Below are 21,766 nucleotides of genomic sequence, written 5' to 3' on the forward strand. Positions count from 1 at the left end.
CGCGAGAGGAGGGCGCGCGGGGGAAGCAGGCGCGGGCTCCCCCAGGCGCACTGCAGGCCCCGGGAGGCGCTGCCGGCCGCGGCGTCCCGACCTTCGCCGCCGTCGCCGCTGCCGCCTGCCCGCGGGCGGGATGGGGAGGAACGGGGGCTGTCCCCGGCGCTCGGCCTCCGGGGCTCACTGCGAGCCCCAGGTCGCGGGGACTCCGCTCCAGCCGCCGCGTCCGAGGCAGACCCGTTCCTCCACCAGCTGCGCCCCATGCTCAGCTCCGCCTTCGGCCAGGTAAGGGCCGCGCCTCCCGCCCGCGCTCCCGGGAAAGGCGCTCGGGACCCTGCGCGGCTGCGCGCCCACAGCCCTCCTCCCGCTCCCCGCGGCCCCCGGTCTCGCTCCCCGTGGTCCTTCCGCAGCCCTGCGCCCTGGCTGGCACTCCTCCCCCGTGCCTGATTCAGCACCCTGTGCGCTGTCCACGCTCCGGGCCTCTTCTGGGCGAGGCACCAGCGCCTCGCCACCCTCCACCTGCCAGAATAGGCCAGTCCTGGAAGGGAACGACCGCGGCAAACCGCCTGGAGATTTGCAGGGGTCAGCAGGGGCGCTCCGAGGAGGTGGCACCAAATCCACTGCTCTGGTCTCTAGCCAAGACTGCCAGTGAGCGACCCAAAGGAGCAAGGGGTTTGGAGTCTGGGGCTCAAGAATGGCTACCTCGGGGCACACAGCCTTGCTTGGGAATGGGGGACGCTGGTCATGGGCTGTGGTGGCCCCAGAGACCTGGGAAAAGTTAGGAGAGCTAGATGGAGACTCAAAAATGTGAGAAAAGAGAAGTGTCTGGGTAAGCAAGGAGGGGCTACATAGAGCTATGGCTCAAATCAGAACTTGGGGGGTGTTTTAAGGAGGTTGTCGCTCCAGGGATGCCACTAGGATGGCTGTTGGGCAGTTGTCAGGTCGTAGGATGTGGAACAACACCCTAGCCTGAGTCCATGTGCATTCTAGGGTCAGCAAGGTCACTAAGGGGTCAGCAGTGGCTACTCTCATTTCCTCTAGGCCTTCCTCTCAAGGGTCTTGGGCAGCTGAGCCTCTGTCCTCTAATCCAGGTCTACAGTTTGGGGTGTGCTGTCAGGTAGAGAGGTTCGCAGAAAGGAACCTGTGAACTCCCGAGCAAAGCCTCTAGTTCTGAGTCCATAATTAATTAATTAATTCAAACTCATTGGCACAGCGTTGAGACCGTTCTGCGGCAGCCGAGGAGGAGAGTAATGCAGAGGTCTGATGGCAGGGTTTTCGTGGCGTGTGGAGGAAGAGGGGGCCCTGAGTGTTTCTGTGCTAGGGTGTAGTGTAGAGAAGCCGTTTCAAGCTCCTGGCTCGCCATGCGGGATCAGAATTCCAAGGAGGCCATGTGTGCTCTGCCTCAGATCTGCACATTCCTTTTCAAAATACTACTCCGTGGCAGCTGAGGCCGGTAGAGGTCTGACATGAAGGAGCTGCGCGTGGATTCGGGTTGCGCGGGGCTGCTGTGTGGTGTGATGGAGCAGCAGCGTGTGGCTTTGTTCCTGTGGGGAGCCCTCGTTAGCCGAGTCTGCTGGCAGCAGTTCTCCAGAGCAGAGATTTGGAGGCAGAGCTTTGAGAGTTAGGGCAGCGACGTGTTGGGGTGGAAGTTCACTGCGGTGGGTTAGGTATTAGGTAGGAGGCGTAGGGTGTTCGGGCAGTGGTCTGTGGAGCGGGTCTGGGTCATGGGATCCGTGACATCTAGTCAAACATGTATCAAATATTTGGGGGCACCTTCTTTGCCCAAGCATTCGCTGGGCATGAGGGAGACCCCAGTGGACATGCTAGCTGGGCTTCTGGCTGTCTTGGAGCTTATAGTCTAGCAGTTTGTAAGGGTGGGTCACTGGCCCAGAATCACTCACTTTCTGGTTATTCATTTTGCTGCCAACGTGACTTCGTTCCTAGAAAAAGAGCCTCTTCTTTTTCCAGCCTTAACAGAATTTGCCTGCATGGGCCCTTTGTGAGCTCAGAGCATTTCGGCTACCTGCTTTTCTTCCTCCTTCTACTTTCTCAGTCATCAGTGAAGACTGTTCTCCAGCCCAGTGTTCTGAAATGTCACCAGGGTCACCTGAGTAGAAGAGCTGGAAGGTCCCATCAAATATTTACCACCTCCCTCTGGAAGCTCTTGCCTCTGGAGCTGCAGACTTTTTCTGTAAAACTCTGCACGTTCAGTTTGGGCTTCCTGATGACAGCTCTAAGGCATCTGCTCGAACAGCAGCAGCAACGACAACAGAACGCAGCCCGAGACTTTTGGGTCAGAGTCTCCAGTCTCCTGAGACAGAGGGGAATTCGTCTTTCCTTCCCTTCTCTTTGCATTGAGCTTTCTGTCCTGAGATAGGGCCAGGACCAAGAAAAGGGACATGGGATTCTGAATATGGAAACCTTCAGGTAGAATCTGCTTAGGGCAAAATATAGCCCTGGGGAGGTGTTCTTATGTCTCCCAAGTTCTTTTTTTTTTTTTTTTTTAACCTTAAGCGAATTGCTTAACCTCATTAAGCCTGTTTCTTTATCTGTAAAATAGGGAAAACCATAGTACTTCACTGGGTTTTGGGGGAATTAAATGGGACATGGAGATATGTACAGATTTTGGCCAGTACATGATCCAGAGCAAGGATTCCATCCATATTAGTTATTATTATTATTGTTGTTGTTATTATTGTTGATTAACTACCAAGTGATGTCCAGGACCTTCTTCCTTCCATCTCTAATAGAGTCATAGAGAGCCAGGGCTCAAAGCAACACTGAAGGGACTGAGGGAGACTCCCACATTAGGGGGAACAGGAATTAAGATTCTTTCAGTGACCTCCCAGAGCATCCTTACTGCCTGCAGGCCGATGGTATGGTTTTGAGTCGAAGCCATAGAATGGTAGCTTGGAAGAAAGTACAGCTGCAGGTTCCAATCCCAGCTCTGTCACTTCCCATTGCTGTGACCTTGGGCCTGTTCTTCTCTCTCTCTGGTCTGGGTTTGTTCATCCAGAAATGAGATCGATAAAAACTACATTACAGAGCTATTAATGAGGGTCACACAAGATTAAGGATGTCAAATGACCTGGCTCCAGTAGGGTCTGGAAAAAAGGGCAGCCTTCATTAATGTTATTATTAATAGAGTAAGTGTCTGAATGTGGGCCTGTGTTAGGTACTTTGAAAGCTGTCTCTGAGCCATTAAAGGAAGGAGCTGAATGACAAGGGACCTTCCCTAGTACCCTCTTTGTGGCTAGCTAAGAACATGCCACCCAGCAGCCTAGAGAGATGGGGTATCAGACATTAACTCAGAATAGGCATGATTTGGGGCAACTCTTGGCATTGGGTCTTGTAAAACTATTTTAAGAGCAGTTTTTCTGCTCCTTACTCTAAGCTGGGGAAGAAACACCCTTTGTAGAGGAGGCAGATGTATATAAAACCCACATCTCTGTCCCATCCTTCCCCTTTCTTCTAGCTCTAGAGACATCTCTTCTGATTTGAATAGGCTATTCCAATTCCCAAACTGCTTTGCACATAACAAGGTCACAGTATCTAGTGGCCGGATGACCGGTGTCTCCAGCCTCTGGTCTGCAGAGGCTTCTTAGTTCCTAGAGCTTAGATGAGGGAGAGAGACCATGAAAGTTTGGGTCCTAATAGATGCAATCATACTAGGCCTGTGCTCTTGGGATGCAGGCTGTGTATATTATTCATGCCTGCCCTGCCAAGTCTCTCTCTACTTGGGGGAGAAGCCCCTATTGCCTTTCCCCGGGGGCCTGGGGAAAGGGAAAGAGAAGGTCAGCTTGGGGTTGATACCAATCCTGTAGAGTCCTCCCGGACTGCTGCATTTGCCTTTAGCTGTTTGGGGGGAAGCAACTAGGGTGCTTGAGACCTCAGGCAGGAGCTCACTAAACAATTGCCCAAGTATCTTCTCAGCCACCTGTGAAGGTTGACATTATGATCCCCCATTTTAGAGATGAGGAAACAATCTCAAGAGAGGGGAAGTGGCTTGTCCAAAGGCCACACAGTAAGTAAATGGCAGGACTGTGATCTCTAAAGAACCAGTTGGGTGGGAAGTCACATAAGAGTGTTTCCTATTTGTCACAAGCATCCACAAAGCACCTCTCAGGTTACGACCCAGCTTTCCCTGAGTGTGTTCACCCTGGGCTGTCATCCAAGTTTGAATGCTGGTGATAGAACCGAGCAGGGCTGGAGGCCAGCCTCCCTCCTCAACAGGAATAATCAGCAATGGGTTTATCCTTCTCATCCCTCTGATCCTATTATTCCATTCCGGAACTCAAAGTGTAGGCTTCCGGAAGCCCAGGGGCTGCTGCCACAGTGAAGAGGGACGGGAAGGTGGGGCTGTGTGATGTGCCTTGCTCCTTAGAGAAGCCCCTACCGTTTGGCCCTTTTAAAAATTTTCTGCTGAATGTCAAGCCAGCTGCTCTCTCTAGATCCCAGTTCTATCCCTGTCACTTAGGACCACCACCGCCTGACCTACCCAGCCCAGCCCAAAATAGCTTAAGCAAAGCTCTGAGTTTGAATCCCTTGCTGCCTTCAGCCTCAAGCTAGGGTCAGCATCCTTACCTGTAAATATGGGTGGGATTTATTCAAAGTGCATGACTTTTCCACGGGGCGGGGTGGGGGGCTGGTTTTGCTGTCTCCTATCTCCTGCTTCCAAGGACAGGCATATTCCAAGGTCGGCAAGCGGGTGCTGTGCTTGGAGCTGGCCTGCAGGGGGCAGGAGTCACCAGGTCTGACCCAGTGGGTGTTCTGCTGAGTATGGAGAAGCGGGCACGGCTGGCCCTTTAAGACCAATGCTGGGCAGGGGAAGGGGCACCTTCTAGGTGCCTGGCACTGTGCCAAGCCCTTTGTGTGTATTATTTCATTAACTCCTCACAACAGCCCTAGGAAGGAAGGGTTATTAGTGTACCCATTTTATAAAGAAACTGAGGCTCAGAGAGTTTCACAAGTCCTCAAGGTCATAGAGCTTGCTAAGCAGCAGGGCAAGATTTGAACCCAGGTCTGTCTGCCCCTGCATTCCAAGCTGTTAGGGTCCGTGTTCGTGGTCCTCAACACTGGCTGCAGATAGAATTACCTGGAGCACTAAACAGCACCAATGTCCAGAGTTCACCTACACCTATTAAATGAGAATCACCTGCAGCTAGCATTGAGAATCTCCACTTGACGCTGTGCTGCCTTTCCATGTATCTGCCCAGGTAGTTAATATGAATTGGTTTGTACCTGGAACCTAACCCGACTTCCCTCTGGGATCCGTGGTGAGCCCCAGCTTGTCAAAAGAGTCTGCAGATGCTTGGTTTCCTAGATTTGACCTCCAAGTCTTTCCCAATCCCCCCAAGACTAAGTCAGATCCCTGTCTCACATTCTCGGAGGTTTTGTGTTTCCTTCTCCCTTCATAGCATTTACCTGAAATGTGATTAAATCAGTGCATTCATAGCTCTTTAATAGCTCTAGCCTGCCTGCTAGGATATGAGCTCCCTGAAAGCAGGAACCATGCTTATCTTGTTCCCCACAGCATTCCCAGAGCCAGGCACAGTGCCTGGCACATAAACACTGGACAAGTGAGACTTCTTTCTTCCATTTTAAGAATTACTTATTGAGTATCTGTCATGTGCCGGGTACTTGCCCACATCCGTTTTATAAGCAAGATAAGGGGAAACCCCCTTTTCCAGGCAAGGCAACAGAAGCTCTGGAATGTGAGAAGTCAGAAGCTGGCCACAGAGCCAGGATTCAACCCCAGGCCTGCAGTCCCTTCTCATGCACCTGAGTCTCATGACCCTGGCCCCCGGCCCCGCAGAGAGGCTGGTTCGTGCTCTCTCGTGGAAGAACACATCTTTGTAGAAGGCACTTATGTTAGCTGCTCACTCTTTGGTTTCATCTCCCCAGTGTCTTTCCTGCCCTTTGGGCGTCAGTACCTCCCCAGGCTCCTCCCTCTGTCCTCAGGGGCTGCCCCTCCTTCTTGTACCTCCTCTGGAGGTTTGGTCCAAACAAGGCTGCTGAGTAAGTCCCCTGATTAAAGCATTCCACCGTCAGCAGCGGCACAGACGTCAAGAGCTATCCAGGGACTTCCTCCCCCGGCTCCCTGGGAGCAAGCGAGCCTGTGGCACCTTATGGGCAGCGCCCCACCCACTGCCCTAATGGAACTTCTGACTAGCCACTGAAGCTGGACAAAAAGCCCCTGGGAAAGCAGCCTCTCTGGACTGAAAACTCTTTCAGCGCCGCGTGCCAGGTTTGGTGCAGCTGCAGAGTTCGGTTTCCCATCACCTCTCTGGCGCCCCCTGCTGGGGAGAGCTGGCTGCAGGGAAACAGGGACACTACCGCTATTGGGTCGTCTGGCTCCTGCTGCAGGTCTTGAATGTGACACCTGAGGCTCGAGAAGAGATCTCATCAAACCTGGAGCCCAGAGGGACAAGGAAGAGCCACTCACCAAAAAAGTTCCAGTCGTGGAACCTTGAAGACCACTTTGCAAAGGGTGGCCTCTCTGCTCTGCATTCCAAGGAAGCCTTGAAAGATCCTCGCTCAGGATTAGGCAGAGGACAGTTCGAGGGTTGGCAGCTCTCCATCACACCCTCTGCGCCAGGACTGGCTCCGTCATGCCCCCCTCCCCGCCGTCTCTTGGCTTCTCTTGGGTTGGAGAGACCCCACGGAGCAAAGGGAGCAGCGGATCTGCTCGCTGCTGTTGGCTCAGCTTGTGATTCCAGCCCCGGAGCCTCATCCCGTTTCAGTGACGAAGCAAGTGTGAAAAATGGAGCGTGATGGGGACGTCACAAGATCTTCCAGGCCCTCAACTGTAGCTGCCTGCTCTCAATCCAGCTGCGATTGCCAAGGGGCAATTAGATGTGTGTCTGTCCCTGGGTGCTTGCGTATGCATGTTTGTGCGCAGATGTGTGTGTGTGTGTGTGTGTGTGTGTGTGTATACACACAGGGCTGGGAGCTGGGAGGCAACCTGGCTTTGGTGGCCCAAACTAGCCTGCTTCCCCTTCTGGGTCTGCTGGCCTAATTCCCAGCTGCAGCTGCCATTCTGGGCCCCCCTCCCCGAAGCAATCTCCCTGCAGATTTGGCAGCGGGAGAGGAGGGGCTAAGGGAAGGGAAATGAACCGGAGAGAGAACTGAGCTCTAATCTGATGTCGGTGATCCAGCAGCCTTCCCCAGCTTGCTGCCCTCTGCCATCAGCTCCCCGGGCGATTTTCTCTGTGCCCTGCACTCTCCCCTCCTGCCTTCATCTCCTTAAGAAAGTGTCCAGAAAGTTAAACCCAGACACACAAACACACACACAATCCACCAAAAAAAAAAAAAATCAGAGAGCAGGAGCAGGCAGACGAGTAAGAGAGCACGCGCGCAAGAGAGAGGGCTCAGAACGGGCCAGGAGGAAGAGCTGCGCAGGCAGAGGGAGGCTGGGGTTGGCCGTGACAGGGACTAAGATCTCTTAGTCCCCAGGAGCCTCCTTCATGGACCCGGGGATCCTGAGAGGGGCTGCCTCAGCTTAGGATGGGCAACTGTGTCAAGTCTCCACTGAGAAATCTCTCAAGGAAGGTATGTTTCTGGAGTTCCCAAGACCTGGGGCAGGGGAAGGGGGCATCTTGCCATCTGTCCCAGAGTTGGGGACAGAGAGGGTGGGCATCTGAAGCTTGTTGCTACCCTTTCCGTGGGTTCTGTCGAGAGCTGCTTCCCTGTTCCCACCCCCAGATTCCCTCCGATCCCCGTTTTCGGTGTCTCAGGCTCTGAGCTGAAGTTGGGACCTACAGTTGCATGGGGGGCTGTGTTTGGGAATTAGCACAAGATTTAGGAAGGAAGCCACGTAGTTCCGGGCCATGAAATGACAGGCACAGGTCCGTAGAATGTGAGTGGTTGGACCCCCTTGGGGCTACTGTATCAGAAGAGGGTTGAGTTGGGCTTTTGTCCCTGCTGCTACTGAGGCTCCTTCCCAGCTGTAGGGTCGGAGGGGGGGAGGCTCATTCATCTCTTTGAGGGTCTCTGGCCCTCTCTCCGGTGGTCTCTAAGCCTTCCAACTGGTGGGTTTTGAAGTAGACACCATTGCTACTGGGGTATGCCCTGCTACCCTCAAAAATTCCTGAATCCGGTCAGAGAATCTCAACTAGAACCAGGCTGGTTCAGGGCCCCGGATTGTTTTCACTGAGAAATAGGATGTTGAGCAAAGGTGTCTGTAAGTCGCTTTTTGTCATGGACTTATTGCTTATACACCAGGATAATATCCTTTTGCAAGAATTCCTTTTGGAAAGCAAATCACCACCTCCAAAACATTTTTTTATGCAAAGCTGGGCTTACATCTATAGGGTTTTGCTTCAAGTGGGTTCTGCCTGTGTTTCTAGCCCTCTGTAGTCAAGCCAGAGAAGAAACCCATGGGTATTATTTAAAGGAAGCAGGAGTGATAGGGATGTTTTCCTCCAGTTCTATCGTTTTCCAGTCAAGGAACTTGATTACCACTGGGGTAAAGTGACTTACCCAAGGTCTCAGGTTAACTAATGGCATCTCTGTCCCTAACCCCGTATCACCTCCCAGGTCGGTTGGATAGTCTTCTTAATTTAGGACATTCTGGGCTTTTCTGCTCATCATCTTCCTCATTTAGCTAAGCTGCTCCCATCAAATTCCCTTTAATCTTCACTGGTCCCTTGGATCCTTCTGAGGGCTGACTTTCTTCTGTGCATACAGCCCACATCATCTCTCATCTTAGGGGGGGTCTTTGGCATCAGAGGTGGCCTCCATGCTGTTGCAGAGAAGTGGAAAGTGACCTGAATTAGTCTAGAGGACCACAGGGTGAAAGCCTTTCCCCTGGACTTTTGTCCAGAGCTTGAAGAGGTGAATTTAAGAACAAGCATTGTGCCCCCCACACCCTGCCCATCTCCCCCATACACAGCAGAGTGCTTAAGAGCTGCACTTCTCAAATCTCTTCTTTCCAGCCATGTGACCTTGGACAAGTTGCTTGACCTCTCTGGGCCTCAGTTCCCCCGTCCACCAGGTGGGAATACTAATATTCACCTCCTAAGGTGATTGTTGGAAGCAAATAACGTGCTGTGCACACTGCCTGGAACGGAGTCCTCAATAAGTGGCAGCTAGTATTACCGTCATCATGATCCTAATTGTTCCGCTCTGGGTGTTCGGAGAAGTGGGGGTGCAGGGGAAAAAGGAAAATAGGAGAGGTTTTGTTTGAGTCCGTGGAATAAGGTAAAAGACAATAAAACGCATGGCATTCAATTTCGTGTTCTTTCGTAATAGTAATGATTGCTTTCTTCTGAGTAGCTACAACATATCTGGCGTCTGTGATCTCATTCGCTTTTTTCCACCAAGTGGTTCTCTCGGCTATTTTATAGAGAAAGGAGCTGGACTTAAGAGATAAGAGCTTTCCTAGGTCACACAGCCGAGTGGATGTGGAGTTAGGATTTTTGAAACGCTGGTCCGTGTGTGAATCCATAGTTGGTATTTTATTGGTATTTTTGCCTCTGTGAGAGTCTGTCTCTCTCTTCCTTGCTGTCAGATGTGTTAGTCACAGATTCCCACATCTGACCTTACAGGTAGTCCGGATTCCCACTCACTGCCGGGATTCCCTCTCCCACCTCGCCAAGTCCTTTCTCATTTAACCACTCCTTGAATACCTCCGGGGAGAGCGAGTTCTGACCTGCCTTCTCTTGGCCAGCTTGCGTTGTTAGAAAGCTGTTGGGTCGTGAGGCCAGCTGACCCCTCCTGTTGCCATGCTACACTTGGGAGACATCCCCTTGGTGCCAGGATACATTGTCAGCCTGTGGGCCACTGCCCACTTGGCTTCCTGAGCATGGTAGCTGGGGAGCTGGGAACGGGGAGAGGTGGCCTGCTCCGGACTCTGTGCAGGGCAGGACCAGGCTGTCAGGTGCCATGTCAGGCAGCCTTCCCGGGGCAACTTGGTGCCAGGCGCTATTATGATCAAGACATGCAGTGGAAATTCCCCAGCCACCGCTGGTGCCTCCTTCGTGGGAACACGTTCTTCTCCATCCCTTCTCAGTTCTTCCCTGATTGGCAAATATTCTCCCACTTCCTCTGGAGCCAGAAGTAAATGCCTTCTGGCTCCCAGCATATCTCATGTTGCATCTCCACCATCGTCACCACCGGCATCACCGTCATTGTCATCCCCATGGCAACTCCATGTATTCGGCTCTTACCATGCTCCAGGCACTATGCAATAGCTCATTTATTTCTCATGAGAATCCTGCGAGTGGCCACGTTGATCCCCGCTGGGCAGAGAAGGAAACTAGAGCACAGAGAGGTGAAGTCACCTGCCCAAGGTAACATAGCAAGCAAGCGGCAGAGCCAGAATTTGTCCCCAAGACTGTTGGAGCCCAAAGCCAGTGTACTAAATCGCCTCTCAGAGTTCTGTGCTGCCCGCTGCCTCCTCCCTCCTGGCTTGCGCTCGCTCTGAGCCACGTGTGCGAGACTCAGCCAGAAACGAAAAGGCTGATTCTCTACACACATCTCAGGAGATTGTTTCTTAGGGTCCAGCCGCTCTCTACTCCCAGGCTTCCTCTGAGCCAACTTCCCAGTTGAGAAGGTCTCTCTGGTTCTGCTCTCGCTCTAGCCTGGGTCCTGGAAGCCTGTGCAAGTATGGCCGAGGCTCCTAACTCTTTTACATATCAAATCAGAATGTCCCTTGGTCTGTCTGACATCTCTCAAGTTCTGAGACAACCAAAAACCTACCCTTAATGCATTCACTGAACTTGGGCTTTGCACTGAGGACCTTCACCCAGGGTCTGAACCAGGATACTGCTTCTCCCTCTCTAGGCCTGGAACAGGCCTAGGAAGTTGGAAGGGAGTCTAGTCTGTAGCCCTAGAGCGTGGGGCTTTGGGGAGAAGAGGCATGAGAGGAGAGGGAGGATGAGGTAAGCCAGGCAGGGGGAGCTAGTTCTGCTTCTCAGTCTGGGGGGACAGGCTGCCCCCTAGGTCACAGGATCTTCTCCTGGGCACAACCTTCTGTGAGCTGGAGGAACCTGGCAGCAAGTGTGGGGGGGCAGCAGGATAGAAGGGTAGGGTCTGTAGCTCTAGGGTTCTAGGACAAAGACAGCCCTCCAAGGTTTAGCTGCTCTATTTCTCCTTGGGAAGGTTTGCCTCCAAATCCTCACACTGAGGGGAGGCATCCAAGCTGAGGACTGAAGGCAGACCGCCCTGTCCTGGATCCTGGGGGACCTTGGGCATCCTGGGGATGCCAGGGTGGAATAGAATGTTGTGTCTGGATGCTGCTGTTGTCCTAAGGGGACAGTCTCTGGGCAGTGCTGACTTTTTATAGCTGCATGGGAACCATCAGTGGGGAGGAGGGGAGGGCCAGGGCCTGGGAGCACAGCTATATTCGGTAAGCAGAGAGGGCCCCTGCCTCAGCCTCTAGAGGTCGGGCAAGCTGGGCGGGGAGCCAGAGACAGACGGGAGGGGGAAGAAGGAGAGCTGCTGGGGGCAGAGAGTGTCTAGTCTTGAGGCTGCAAACTGGGAAAAATCTAACCCACAGATGGGTTTTGCCCTGGCCCAGCCGGTGCTTTAAATCAGAAGGAAACATTGAGCTGAGTTAAGTAGCACTGCCCCTTCAGAGGGGACCTACCGCCTCCATTTTGCCCCAGGCCGCCCTCTTCCCCTGCCTGCTTGGTTCTGTTAGCAAGGCCTGTGTGTTTGCACCTGCCAGTCCAGCAGCCTACCTGAGCCTGCTCTGCGTGGTCCCGGTTCTGACTGTCCTCGCTGCCTTCCAGAGGCGTCCAGCGGGGGCAGGGCCACAAATCCATTTAAGAGCATCTTGGGGGCGCCTGGGTGGCACAGTGGTTAAGTGTCTGCCTTCGGCTCAGGGCGTGATCCCGGCGTTATGGGATCGACCCACATCAGGCTCCTCTGCTATGAGCCTGCTTCTTTCTCTCCCACTTCCCCTGCTTGTGTTCCCTCTCTCGCTGGCTGTCTCGATCTCTGTCGGAATAAATAAATAAAATCTTAAAAAAAAAAAAAGAGCATCTTGGCTAACGACAATACTCATTAGTCTCTGAGTGAGCACTTCCCACTGGCTGGAGCAGAACCCCCCCCCCCGACCCCTTCTCTCTGTAAGCTTCCACATGCACGTGAGCATGTGATTCTTTGTGTGTGTATGTGTTGTGAGCATGTGTGTGCACATGTCCCACACAATGGGTGTCACTCCCAGCTCTCCCTGGAGCACCCGTGTCAGTCAAGCATCAGAGACTCCATCTGTTGAACTAATTTGACTCCTGCCTCCCATGCATCCTGAGAGCTCTCCGAACCCTGCTGTCTGACTCTCAAGGGCCTCCTCTTGAGGACAGCCCCTTCTAGGACCAGGAGCCAGGCTGAGGCCAGGAGGGCCAGTGGGGCAGGGAGGTGACACCTGCCTCTCTTTTGTATTTGCTTGGTGCTGGCTGAAGATGCGCCAGGAGGAGCAGAGCAGCTACACGGTGGTGCAGACGAGCGAGGAGGGGCTGGCAGCCAGCGGCGAGCTCCCGGGACGGCTCCTGATGCTGGCCCAGAACTGCGCCGTCATGCACAACCTGCTGGGCCCTGCCTGCATTTTCCTGCGCAAGGGCTTCGCTGAGAACAGGCAGCCTGTACGTAAGTTGGCCCCAGTGGAGCCGCACTCGACTTGGCTTCAGAGGGCATGAGGAAGTGCTGGGAAGAAGAGGGACTCTGTCCGCAGCAACCTGTGCCCCCTCGTGGATATACCCCAAACCCTCAACTTGTAAATCTGACCCCCCCAAATTTCCCATCCATGGCTGCGAAGCACTAGTGAGTCCACATCCACCAGCAAGAAGTAACAATAGCCGCTAACGTTTTTTGTTTGCTTGCTTGCTTGTTTTCTTGAGCACATACTCTGTGCGAGGCTCTGTGCTAAGTGCTTTGGTGCATTGCCTCATGTAAGGCTCAGAGCAACTCTGAGAGGTAAGTCCTATTATCATCCCCATTTTACAGATGAGGAAACTGAGTTGAAGAGGTAAACATGGTCAAGGTAACAGCTAGTGGGTGGTAGAGGTCAGAATCAAACCCGGGGAGTCTGACTCAAAGGCCTCCTGTTCTCTTAACAGCAGTGCTGAATACACAGGCCCGTCCAGGACAACTTCCTACAATGGTGGAAATATTCTACGATCCGTGCTGCCCAATACAGTAGCCACCAGCCACACGTGGCTGTTGAGCACTTGAAACGTGGCTAATATGACTGAGGACCTGAATTGTTAATTTCATTGGTTTCTGATTCTAATTTAAATAACCACACATGGCTACTATGTCCGGGCAGCCTCCTTCAGGTATCTGAACAGCCCCAGGGAGGAAAGTAATGATGATGATGTCACAGACACAAACATTTGCAGGTTCCACTCATCGAATGCCACATGCGAAACACTGTACATATCTCGTCTCACGGGATGCTCGCAAAGGCCCGGCAGCATGGGTACTGGCATTAACCTATTTTACAGATGAGGAGACTGTGGCTCAGAATGCTGAAGTGACCTGCCCAAGGTCCCACAGCTAGGAAGTAGCAGATGTGGGCGTTGCCCTTGAGTTTGTCTGACTCTAGAGGCCAAGCTCTTCTGCCAGACCGCACCTGTTGGAGAGAAAGAGTGTGCGTGTGCTCTTTTCCCCTCTGTCCCCAGGGGATGGTGCTCACCCTTTCCCTGTCACGCTAGTGGGCGTCCCCGGCTCTACTACGCATACCTCCACTGCTCCGCAAGGGGAGCGTGTGATCTGAGGGCCAGCCGCCTGGACTCTGCCTGGCCAGCTCTGCCAGAGGTAGCTGGATTTCCTGCTCCCTGGCTCCAGCTATGCAAGAAGGGGAGGGGGCTGCAGTGGGGGTCAGCAGCACCCGGCTCCTCTCCAATCCTGCAGAGCTGGGTCCGGGAGAAATGGCAGGCTGCTTGAGGCTTAAAGTGTGGGAAAGGACTCCTGTCTGAATGACTTGTCCTAGGGCGTGTGCACACATACACTCACCTGCTTGTTCACTTCACTTGCAGGTGGTACAGGGCATTGCAAAAATCATCCTTTTTGGCCACCCAAAATGCTGCTAAGCAGCCCCTTTATTTATTTATTTTTTATTTTATTTGTCAGAGCGCACAAACGCAGGCACGGGGAGCAACAGGCAGCAGGAGAAGCTCCCTGCTGAGCAAGGAGCCTGATGTGGGACTCGGTCCCAGGACCCTGGGATCATGACCTGAGCTGAAGGCAGATGCTAAACTGAGCCACCCAGGCATCCCTCAATGACCCCTTTCTAGAAGATTCTCAGAGTTTCCAGAGCTGACTTCTCTTGCCCTGGGGCCAGTTTACAGTGGGTGGGCAGAAGCTGCCTCTTGCCTGCCCTGGCCCTGTTGGCTAGAACAGCCTGCGGGCACAGCTGAGACAACTCACCTCACTGGGGCCCGCCTGCGTGTCTGTGTTCGTGATAGGTGTGCCCACACCTGGCGTGTGCTTCCTCAGGGCAGGCACACCTGCCCCACGTTCTTCCTGCCCAAAGTCGGAGAGCTGTGACATGGGAAGGATGAGCCCTGGGCTCCAGTTTTGGAGCCTGCTGAACAGGTCCAGCTGGGCACCCATTCCGTGCTGGTCTGTCTGCCTCCTGGGAAGGCCTGGGGTGACTGGCACCTCACCAGCCAAAGCCTCCCCCCTGCGTTCTCTGGGACTCCTCTTTGGAGACTTCTCTGCCATCTGTTCAGACGCCTAGACCCAGGGCTTCCTTGAGTCCCCAAGGAGACCTGGGCACGGCTCGAAGCTGGAGATGCGTACTTTGGACCCTAGTGGCAGCCAGCGGCACTGGCAGCCCCCAGGGTCCTATGCTGTGTCCCATGACGGGGCAAGGTGTAGGATGGGGGTCAAGTTGGAGAAGGTGGGTCGTGCCCAAGAAGCAGGGCACAGCCCTAATTCTGCCTCCACGCCTGCGGCTCCTCCCCCACCTCTTCCTCCCTCTCCAGCAGCCTGTCTAGTCCCGGCTTTCTGTCCCTCTAGCCCTCCTCCCATTGCCTTGCAGACTTCCTCTCTCTTGTGACCCACAACCACCCTCCCACCCTGCTTTATTTATAGGTTTTTGCCTCCAGACCAACTCTGTTCCCTGACACATTCTTGTGTCTGGATTGGGGGACACAGATGGGGCTCTGGGGTCCCTGGGCATCTCCTGTGTCTATGGGAGATGTGGGGCTGCACATCTTTTCCCTCAAAGACGTGGTCCAGGCACTCTCCCCATTCAGTGCTTGCTGTCCCTCGGATGGTTCCCAGGCTGGGCATTTTGTGACTTCTAGGCCCCTCACAGCTGCTAATAGGAAGTGTTCTTTTGTTTCAGGACAGATCTCTGCGGCCAGAGGAGATTGAAGGTAAGACGCAGCCCCTTAGGTGAAAGGGTTGCTTAGCTGTCCAGGAAGGTGAGGGAAGGGAGATTGCTGGGAAGAGAGGCAGAGACATCTTGGCTTCCTGGGAACATGGCCTAGAACAGAACTGGGCATCCCCTGCGGGGCCAGGGGTCAGTGCAGTCCTGGCAGCTCCAGGGCCTGGCCCTCCCAGCCGGTGGGCGTTTGGGCTGCCTCTGCCCGGAGGTTCTGTGGGACCCACTTTTCTCCTTTTATTCAGCCATGCCCACTTTCCTTCTTTTCCTCAGAGCTCCGAGAGGCCTTCCGAGAATTCGACAAGGACAAGGATGGCTACATCAACTGTCGGGACCTGGGCAACTGTATGCGTACCATGGGCTACATGCCCACTGAGATGGAGCTCATCGAGCTGTCCCAGCAGATCAACATGAACCGTGAGTCCCTCCGCTGCACACCTCTTTCCCTTCCTGCCCCTGCCAGCGGGGCCCGCTGCAGTCACACAGGCCCGGGTCTCAGTTCTGGGCCCCTCTCTTCCTGGCTCTGTGACCTGGGGCAAACCACTTAGCCTCTCTGAGCCTGTTTTCTCACCTGCAAACTGTGGAACGAGAGGAGCACAAGAAGTCCGTGAGGGAATATGAAGAGCCCCACGCCTGGCACACAGGTTGTTGAACGGAAGGAAGCTATTTCTCCCGTTATTCTCTGTCTGACTCTGGGTTTTCCCAGAGCAGACCCCAAGACAAGGATTTGAGTGCAAGCAGTTTATGTGAAGGTGAAGGGAAGCGTCAGGAGGGAGTAGGGAGGGGAGACCACGAAGAGAAGGCCCCCGCAGAGGGTGAACTTTCAAGCCAGCTAACACCGCGAGCTCTGAGAGTCTCCTTCTGCTCCTTCTGCTGACCCCCGGGAGTCAGCGCGGTGCGCCCATCTTAAAGTTAGAGCGCTTCCTTCTCCAGCCGGGGGTTTCAGGTGTTTCGTCAGTCACTGGCTGAAAGGTGTTGTGGGGGTGGGGGTGGGAGGGTGTCAGTTCTCCAGCGCTCCTACCTGCTGGGAGGTCTTGTTGGAGTTGAGTTTCCTTTTGCACAACGAGAGTAAGGCTTGGGGCAAATGGGCTAGGCACTCCTCACTTCTGCTTTCTCTGCCTTTCTGCTTGTGTGTCTTTGTCTCTCTGTCTCTGAAATTCTCTGCCTGTCTCTGTGACCCAGTGTTTCTTTCTTCCATCCATATCTACCTCTATCCACCTCCTGACTGGCTCCCTCAGCCTAACTCTGGCCACTCCCCTGAGCCATTCTTTGACAAACCACCAGTCCATGGTCACCTCTCTGTCCTCATTTGCCCTTTGGTTGTACCCTGGACCTGGCACTGGATAGGTCAAGGAGGGGTTCACAGTGCCTTCCTTTGCCTAATTAGAGATGGGGAGTAATTGGATGGGTGACCTAGCCCTTTCCTCTGTCTCCAGTGGGTGGCCATGTGGATTTTGATGACTTCGTAGAGCTAATGGGACCTAAACTCCTGGCAGAAACAGCAGATATGATTGGAGTGAAGGAACTGCGCGATGCTTTCCGAGAGGTGAGTCATGGGCCCTGGACAGGCAGGGGTGGGGGGGTTGTTAGAATTCCAACCCCAGGATGGTTACTTGAAGAGAAACTAGAGCCCTGGACCACATTACCAGGGGAAGGAGCTTGGACAGAGAAGGGTCTCTGGGGAAGGGGGTCAATGAGGCTGGAAAAGGAGCCCAGCCTTGGGAGCTGCTTCTCCATCCCCCACATTGTAGCTACCCCTCTCTCCTCTCTGCCCTCTCTAGTTCGACACCAATGGTGATGGGGAGATCAGCACCAGTGAGTTGCGAGAGGCCATGAGGAAACTCCTGGGTCATCAAGTGGGACACCGAGACATAGAGGAAATTATCCGAGATGTGGACCTCAATGGGGATGGACGAGTAGACTTTGAAGGTAGGTGGGGTTTGAACATGGGAGAGAAAACAGTGGGCATCCATGAAGACTTCCAACTGTGTATCCATTCATGATTCCAACTTTCCATGCTCCTACCCTTCCATTCTCTTACCTCTCCATCCATGCACCCCTGTAATCCACCTTCCATTCATTCCTACCCCCATCCATCCATCCATCAGTCCATCTTGCCAAATCTCTCTCTCCATCTGTTCATTTACCCGTCTCTTCATGTGTCCAGGTGTCTATCCACGCATCCATCTCTAAACAATTATCCATACTACCATTTACTCATGTGCTTATGTTTCTATCCACACATCTGTTCAGTCTTCCGTACATTCACCCATGTGTCCACTTACCCGTGTACCTCTGTCTATGCGTACATCTATACTTCTGTGCCTCTGTTCACACATTCGTGTATCTCCATCCGTCTGCCTATACCTCTACCCACACTTCCATTGATGTTTGTAGAGTCATTTCCCCATCAACATCCAACTTCTCTTCAATCAATCCATCCATTCATCCATCCATCCATCCATCCTTGTGTCTACTGACCCCATCCATCTCTACCCATTTACCTGTCCACCTACTCCTGCCTCCATCCATGCTAGGTATTTTCTGAGCACCCTCTTCCTCAGTCTGACACTCAGGCCTCCTGAGATCGGACCACAGCTCACCTGCCCAGTTGCAGCTCCTTTACTTACTCTCCGCCTTAAAGCCACACTCTGGTACTTGTGGTCCACAATCCTGCCAAGTTCTTGTTTGAATGCACTGAACAGGATGCCTTTATTCTGTTCTTCACCTGGACTAAATTCTCTTCACCCTTCAAGACCAGTAGTGGGCCACTTCCTCTGGCACTTCCTCGCTGATTCTCTCCTCTTTCCTGGGCTTTTATAGCACCTCGGGCTCACCCTCGTTCTTCACACTGTCCCTCGAGTGCTAGCTGTATCTCCTGTTGACGGAACTTTTGGAGAAGAACATTTTATCTCTGTATTTCCTCATAATTCAGTACCTGGCCCATAGCTAATGCTCAGTAAAAATGTGTTTTTTTTTAAATGAATCAATAATAATTCCAATAGTTACCATTTACCGTACATATATACCTGTCACTGTACTAAGTATACTTACATCCATCGTCCCATTTTATTCTCATAACAACTCTCTGGATTGCACTATATGGCCTCATGGTACAGATGAGGACACGGAGGCTCAGAGAAGTCATATGACTTGCTTGAGATCGCCTAACTAGTAAGAGGCAGAGTGGGATCATACGCCAGGTCTGGACTCTCAACCGCTACATACGTTACCCTGCATGACACTGTGCAGGGCAACTATGGGACACAGGGCAAAAGTACAGTCAGACATTGACTCTGGACTCCAGGAACTTGCATTCTGAGCAGAAAGACAAGGTTAAACATGTGCCAGAGTGTGAGTGTATCCAGAACGCAAAGGTTGGGAGGTCGTTTCTGGGGAGCTGGTCGGCTCCAAGTTTGAAGACAGTGTGGCTACATGGAAAGAAGACTTTGCTGCCACCACATCTGAAAATTTCAGGTCGCCCTGTGTCCTGGTAGTGCCCCCCGAACCCCACAGACAAAGGCCCTTCCCTACAAGCCCAACGTCCCCCATTTATTCTTCTAGCATGTATTGCATACCTACTGTATGTCGAGAACTGCCTTGAGGAGCCCAAGACCAGCAAGGAAAACAGAAGCCAACAGTATAGTCCATGCTGTTTTGGGAGACATACAGCAAGTTATGGGGTGCAGAGGGGGCATCTGTGCCAAGCTGGAGGGGGGATTAAAGAAGGCTTCCTGGAGGAGGCTATAAATCAATAGAGCCCTAAGGGATAAGTAGGAACCGCCAGGTGAAAAGGAAGGATGGGGTATCTACCCAAATGAATCGAAACTTACGTCCACACGGAAACCTGCACATGGATGTTTATGGCAGCTTTATTGACAATTGCCAAAACCTGGAAGCAACCAAGATGTCCTTCAGTTGGTGAGTGAGTGGATAAACTGTGACAATGGAGTATTATTCACACTAAAAAGAAATGAGCTATCAAACCATGAAAAGACACGGAGAAATCTTAAGTGCATATCGCTAAGTGAAAGAAGCCAGTCTGAAAAGGCGACATAGTGTGTGATTCCAACTGTACGACATTCTTGAAAAGACAAAACTGTGGAGACAGTAAAAGATCAGTGGCTGCGAGGGGTTTAGGGGGAGGGAGGGGTGAACCGGTGGAGCACAGAGGGTCTTTAGGGCCATGAGACCGTTCTGTGTGATGCTGTAGTGGTGGATACACATCCTTACATGTGTGCCACGACCCATAGAAGGGACAGCACCAAGGGTGAACCTGAACGTTACTGTGGCCTCTGGGTGACCATGACACACCAGCGTAGGTTCATTGAGTGTATCAAACGTCCCACTCTGGTGTGGGATGTTGATGGTGGGGGAGGCCGTGCGGGTGTGGGGCAGGGTGTAAATGAGAACTCTGTACTTTCTGCATAATTTTGCTGTGAACCTAAAACCGCTCCAAACAATCAAGTCTAGTTAAAAGAAAAAGGAGAGAGAGGAGACAGGTTGCAGGCAAGCTGAGAGGTGGAGGGAGGGTGAGCGTGCCAGCTGCACCGCGAGGGAGATTGGGGTGGTTGGAGCACAGGGATGGGGGGGTGAGCCATGAGAGAGACGTCAGCTGGGGCCCCAGCAGGGAGAGCCTTGAGGCCAGCAACAGGATATTGGACATTTTCCCGTGGGGAGCCCTGAGAGGTTTCAGAGGGGTCAGCTGTGCAGATGAGACAGCCCCCCACCAGCTGCTATGCACAAGATGGATTGGAAGAGGCTGGATGGGCTGGAGGGGGCCAGCCCTGGGCCGGCGCAGTGGCGATGGAGGGGGGGAAAGGGGGGTGCTCAGATCCGAGGGAGATTTGGAGATTTGGAGGTGGCAGCCTGAGCGGGGCCGACTGTGCTGTTTTCTCTCCACCCCGTCCTGTGCCCTCGCAGAGTTTGTCCGGATGATGTCCCGCTGAGGCCTCGAGGGCCCCTCCAGGACTGCCAAGCTCCCCGGCGGGAGAAGAGGAGCTGGAGCGCGCCTCACCCCGCCGCAGCCGCAGAGAGCCCAGGATGCACTGGCGGACGGGGCCTGCCTGCACCCCGGGGAGGTGCCCACCCCGGAACCCCACCCCTCCGCACTGTGAAAGACTCACAACTCCTGCAACTGGAAAAGGGGGGCGCCCGCCGTCGAGGAGGCCACCGTGCCAAGCCGGCAGAGGTGACGCCGGGTGCCAAGTGCCATGGACCCAGCCGCTGCTGGCGGGGTGGGCCAGGGAGCCCGCCAGCAGCCCCCACACAGCATGTCCATTCTGGGGCAAAGCCTCTCGCCGCCCCCCTTCGCTCTGTGCCCGTCCCAGCTCGCCACAGCCCTGTTCTCTCAGAACCAATAAAAGTATTTACAAGGCAAGGGCAGCTGTGGGGGTCTTTTGCTTTTTGGACCCGGTCAGATGACGCGCATTTCCTGAGTACTGACTGCACGCCCAGAGCTGGCCCAGCAGTCCTGCCTTCAGCATGCATTTATTGAGCACCGTTAGGGACCTGCTGTCATCTCAGAAGCCAGAACCTGGTACCTCTAACTGGAGGGGAGCTTGGTGGAGATAGCGATCTGGCTGGGTATCCAGCTGCCCCAAACAAAGGCAGGCTCTGTAAGAAAAGGAGAACAGACATCGGGTGAGCATCCAGCAGGTTCTGTCCCCTTCCTGTCTTCCTGGAGCTTTCAGCCTGGCGGGAAGTACTTCAATATGTGGTTACAAATTGTGATGCTTTTATGAGGGAAAAATGCAGGGACCTGTGGTAGGCTCTACTAAGGAGGCCTGGCGTCCTCCGGGGAGGTCAGCAGAGGTTTTCCTGAGGAAGCGATGACAAGGTGTTTGCCACGGAGGAAATCCCAGGGTGTCTGTAAAACAGATGTCCAAACACCTGCCCCCTGCTAGGCAGAGTGGGGAGCAGGAGAGTAGAGTGGTTAGGCCCCGGGTTTACTTGCTGTGTAGCTTTGGGCTAGTCATGTCCCCTCTCTGGGCCCCATATGTAGTAGGAATAATAAAGGCCCCAGAAGGGCATCGCATTTCTGCCCTCCAAGGGCCACCATTCACATAACCGCCATGGAAGTCACTATTAAACAGGACCCATTTGTAATCTCTGTAACGAATTCCCGCAAAGGAAGGGTTGGAGGCGTCTAAAGGAGATGGTAATGAGTAGAAGTTACCCAGAATCTTTGACAGGGTTAGGGCGAAATCAGACATGTGTGTAGGATGGACCTGTGTAGTTCGAGCCTGTGGTTCTCAAACTTTAGTGTGTGAGAATCACCTGGAGATTTTGTTAAACCACAGTTCTGGGCCCCACCCTGGTGATTCTGATTCAGGGTCTGGAGTGGGGGCTGTGAATTTGCGTCTCTGACAAGCTCCCAGGGGGAGCTCTTGCTGCCAGTTGAGGACCACACTTTGGTTTTTAAAAGCCTCAACA

General features: G+C 53.5%; 1 protein-coding gene and 1 long non-coding RNA gene across 11 annotated transcripts in view; one reads left to right on the top strand and one right to left on the bottom strand.

The window, feature by feature from the left end:
• Positions 1-6,498, bottom strand: part of LOC109491185 — a 13,646-nt gene extending 7,148 nt beyond the window's left edge. The window contains exon 1 of the long non-coding RNA XR_002144516.2: positions 6,440-6,498. This is a non-coding gene — a long non-coding RNA (uncharacterized LOC109491185). The remainder of the gene's footprint in view (positions 1-6,439) is intronic.
• The window catches only part of CABP1 (calcium binding protein 1), a 52,785-nt gene extending 32,054 nt beyond the window's left edge, over positions 1-20,731 (top strand). For 6 of the 10 annotated variants that reach the window (XM_034638587.1, XM_019809581.2, XM_034638590.1 and 3 more), the window contains 6 exons: positions 12,402-12,581; positions 15,293-15,323; positions 15,605-15,748; positions 16,768-16,877; positions 17,113-17,260; positions 20,255-20,731. In XM_034638587.1, the coding sequence (XP_034494478.1) occupies positions 12,402-12,581; positions 15,293-15,323; positions 15,605-15,748; positions 16,768-16,877; positions 17,113-17,260; positions 20,255-20,280 (639 nt within the window). In that variant the 3' untranslated portion in view covers positions 20,281-20,731. Of the gene's footprint in view, positions 1-6; positions 280-6,149; positions 7,546-12,401; positions 12,582-15,292; positions 15,324-15,604; positions 15,749-16,767; positions 16,878-17,112; positions 17,261-20,254 lie in introns of those variants that run through there. The other 4 variants (XM_019809582.2, XM_002928881.4, XM_019809583.2 and 1 more) reach the window with 4 other exon arrangements.
• The last annotated feature ends 1,035 nt before the right edge of the window (positions 20,732-21,766 follow it).

The sequence above is a fragment of the Ailuropoda melanoleuca genome, chromosome 12 (assembly GCF_002007445.2).
Source record: "Ailuropoda melanoleuca isolate Jingjing chromosome 12, ASM200744v2, whole genome shotgun sequence".
NCBI classification, from domain to species: Eukaryota; Metazoa; Chordata; class Mammalia; order Carnivora; family Ursidae; genus Ailuropoda; species Ailuropoda melanoleuca.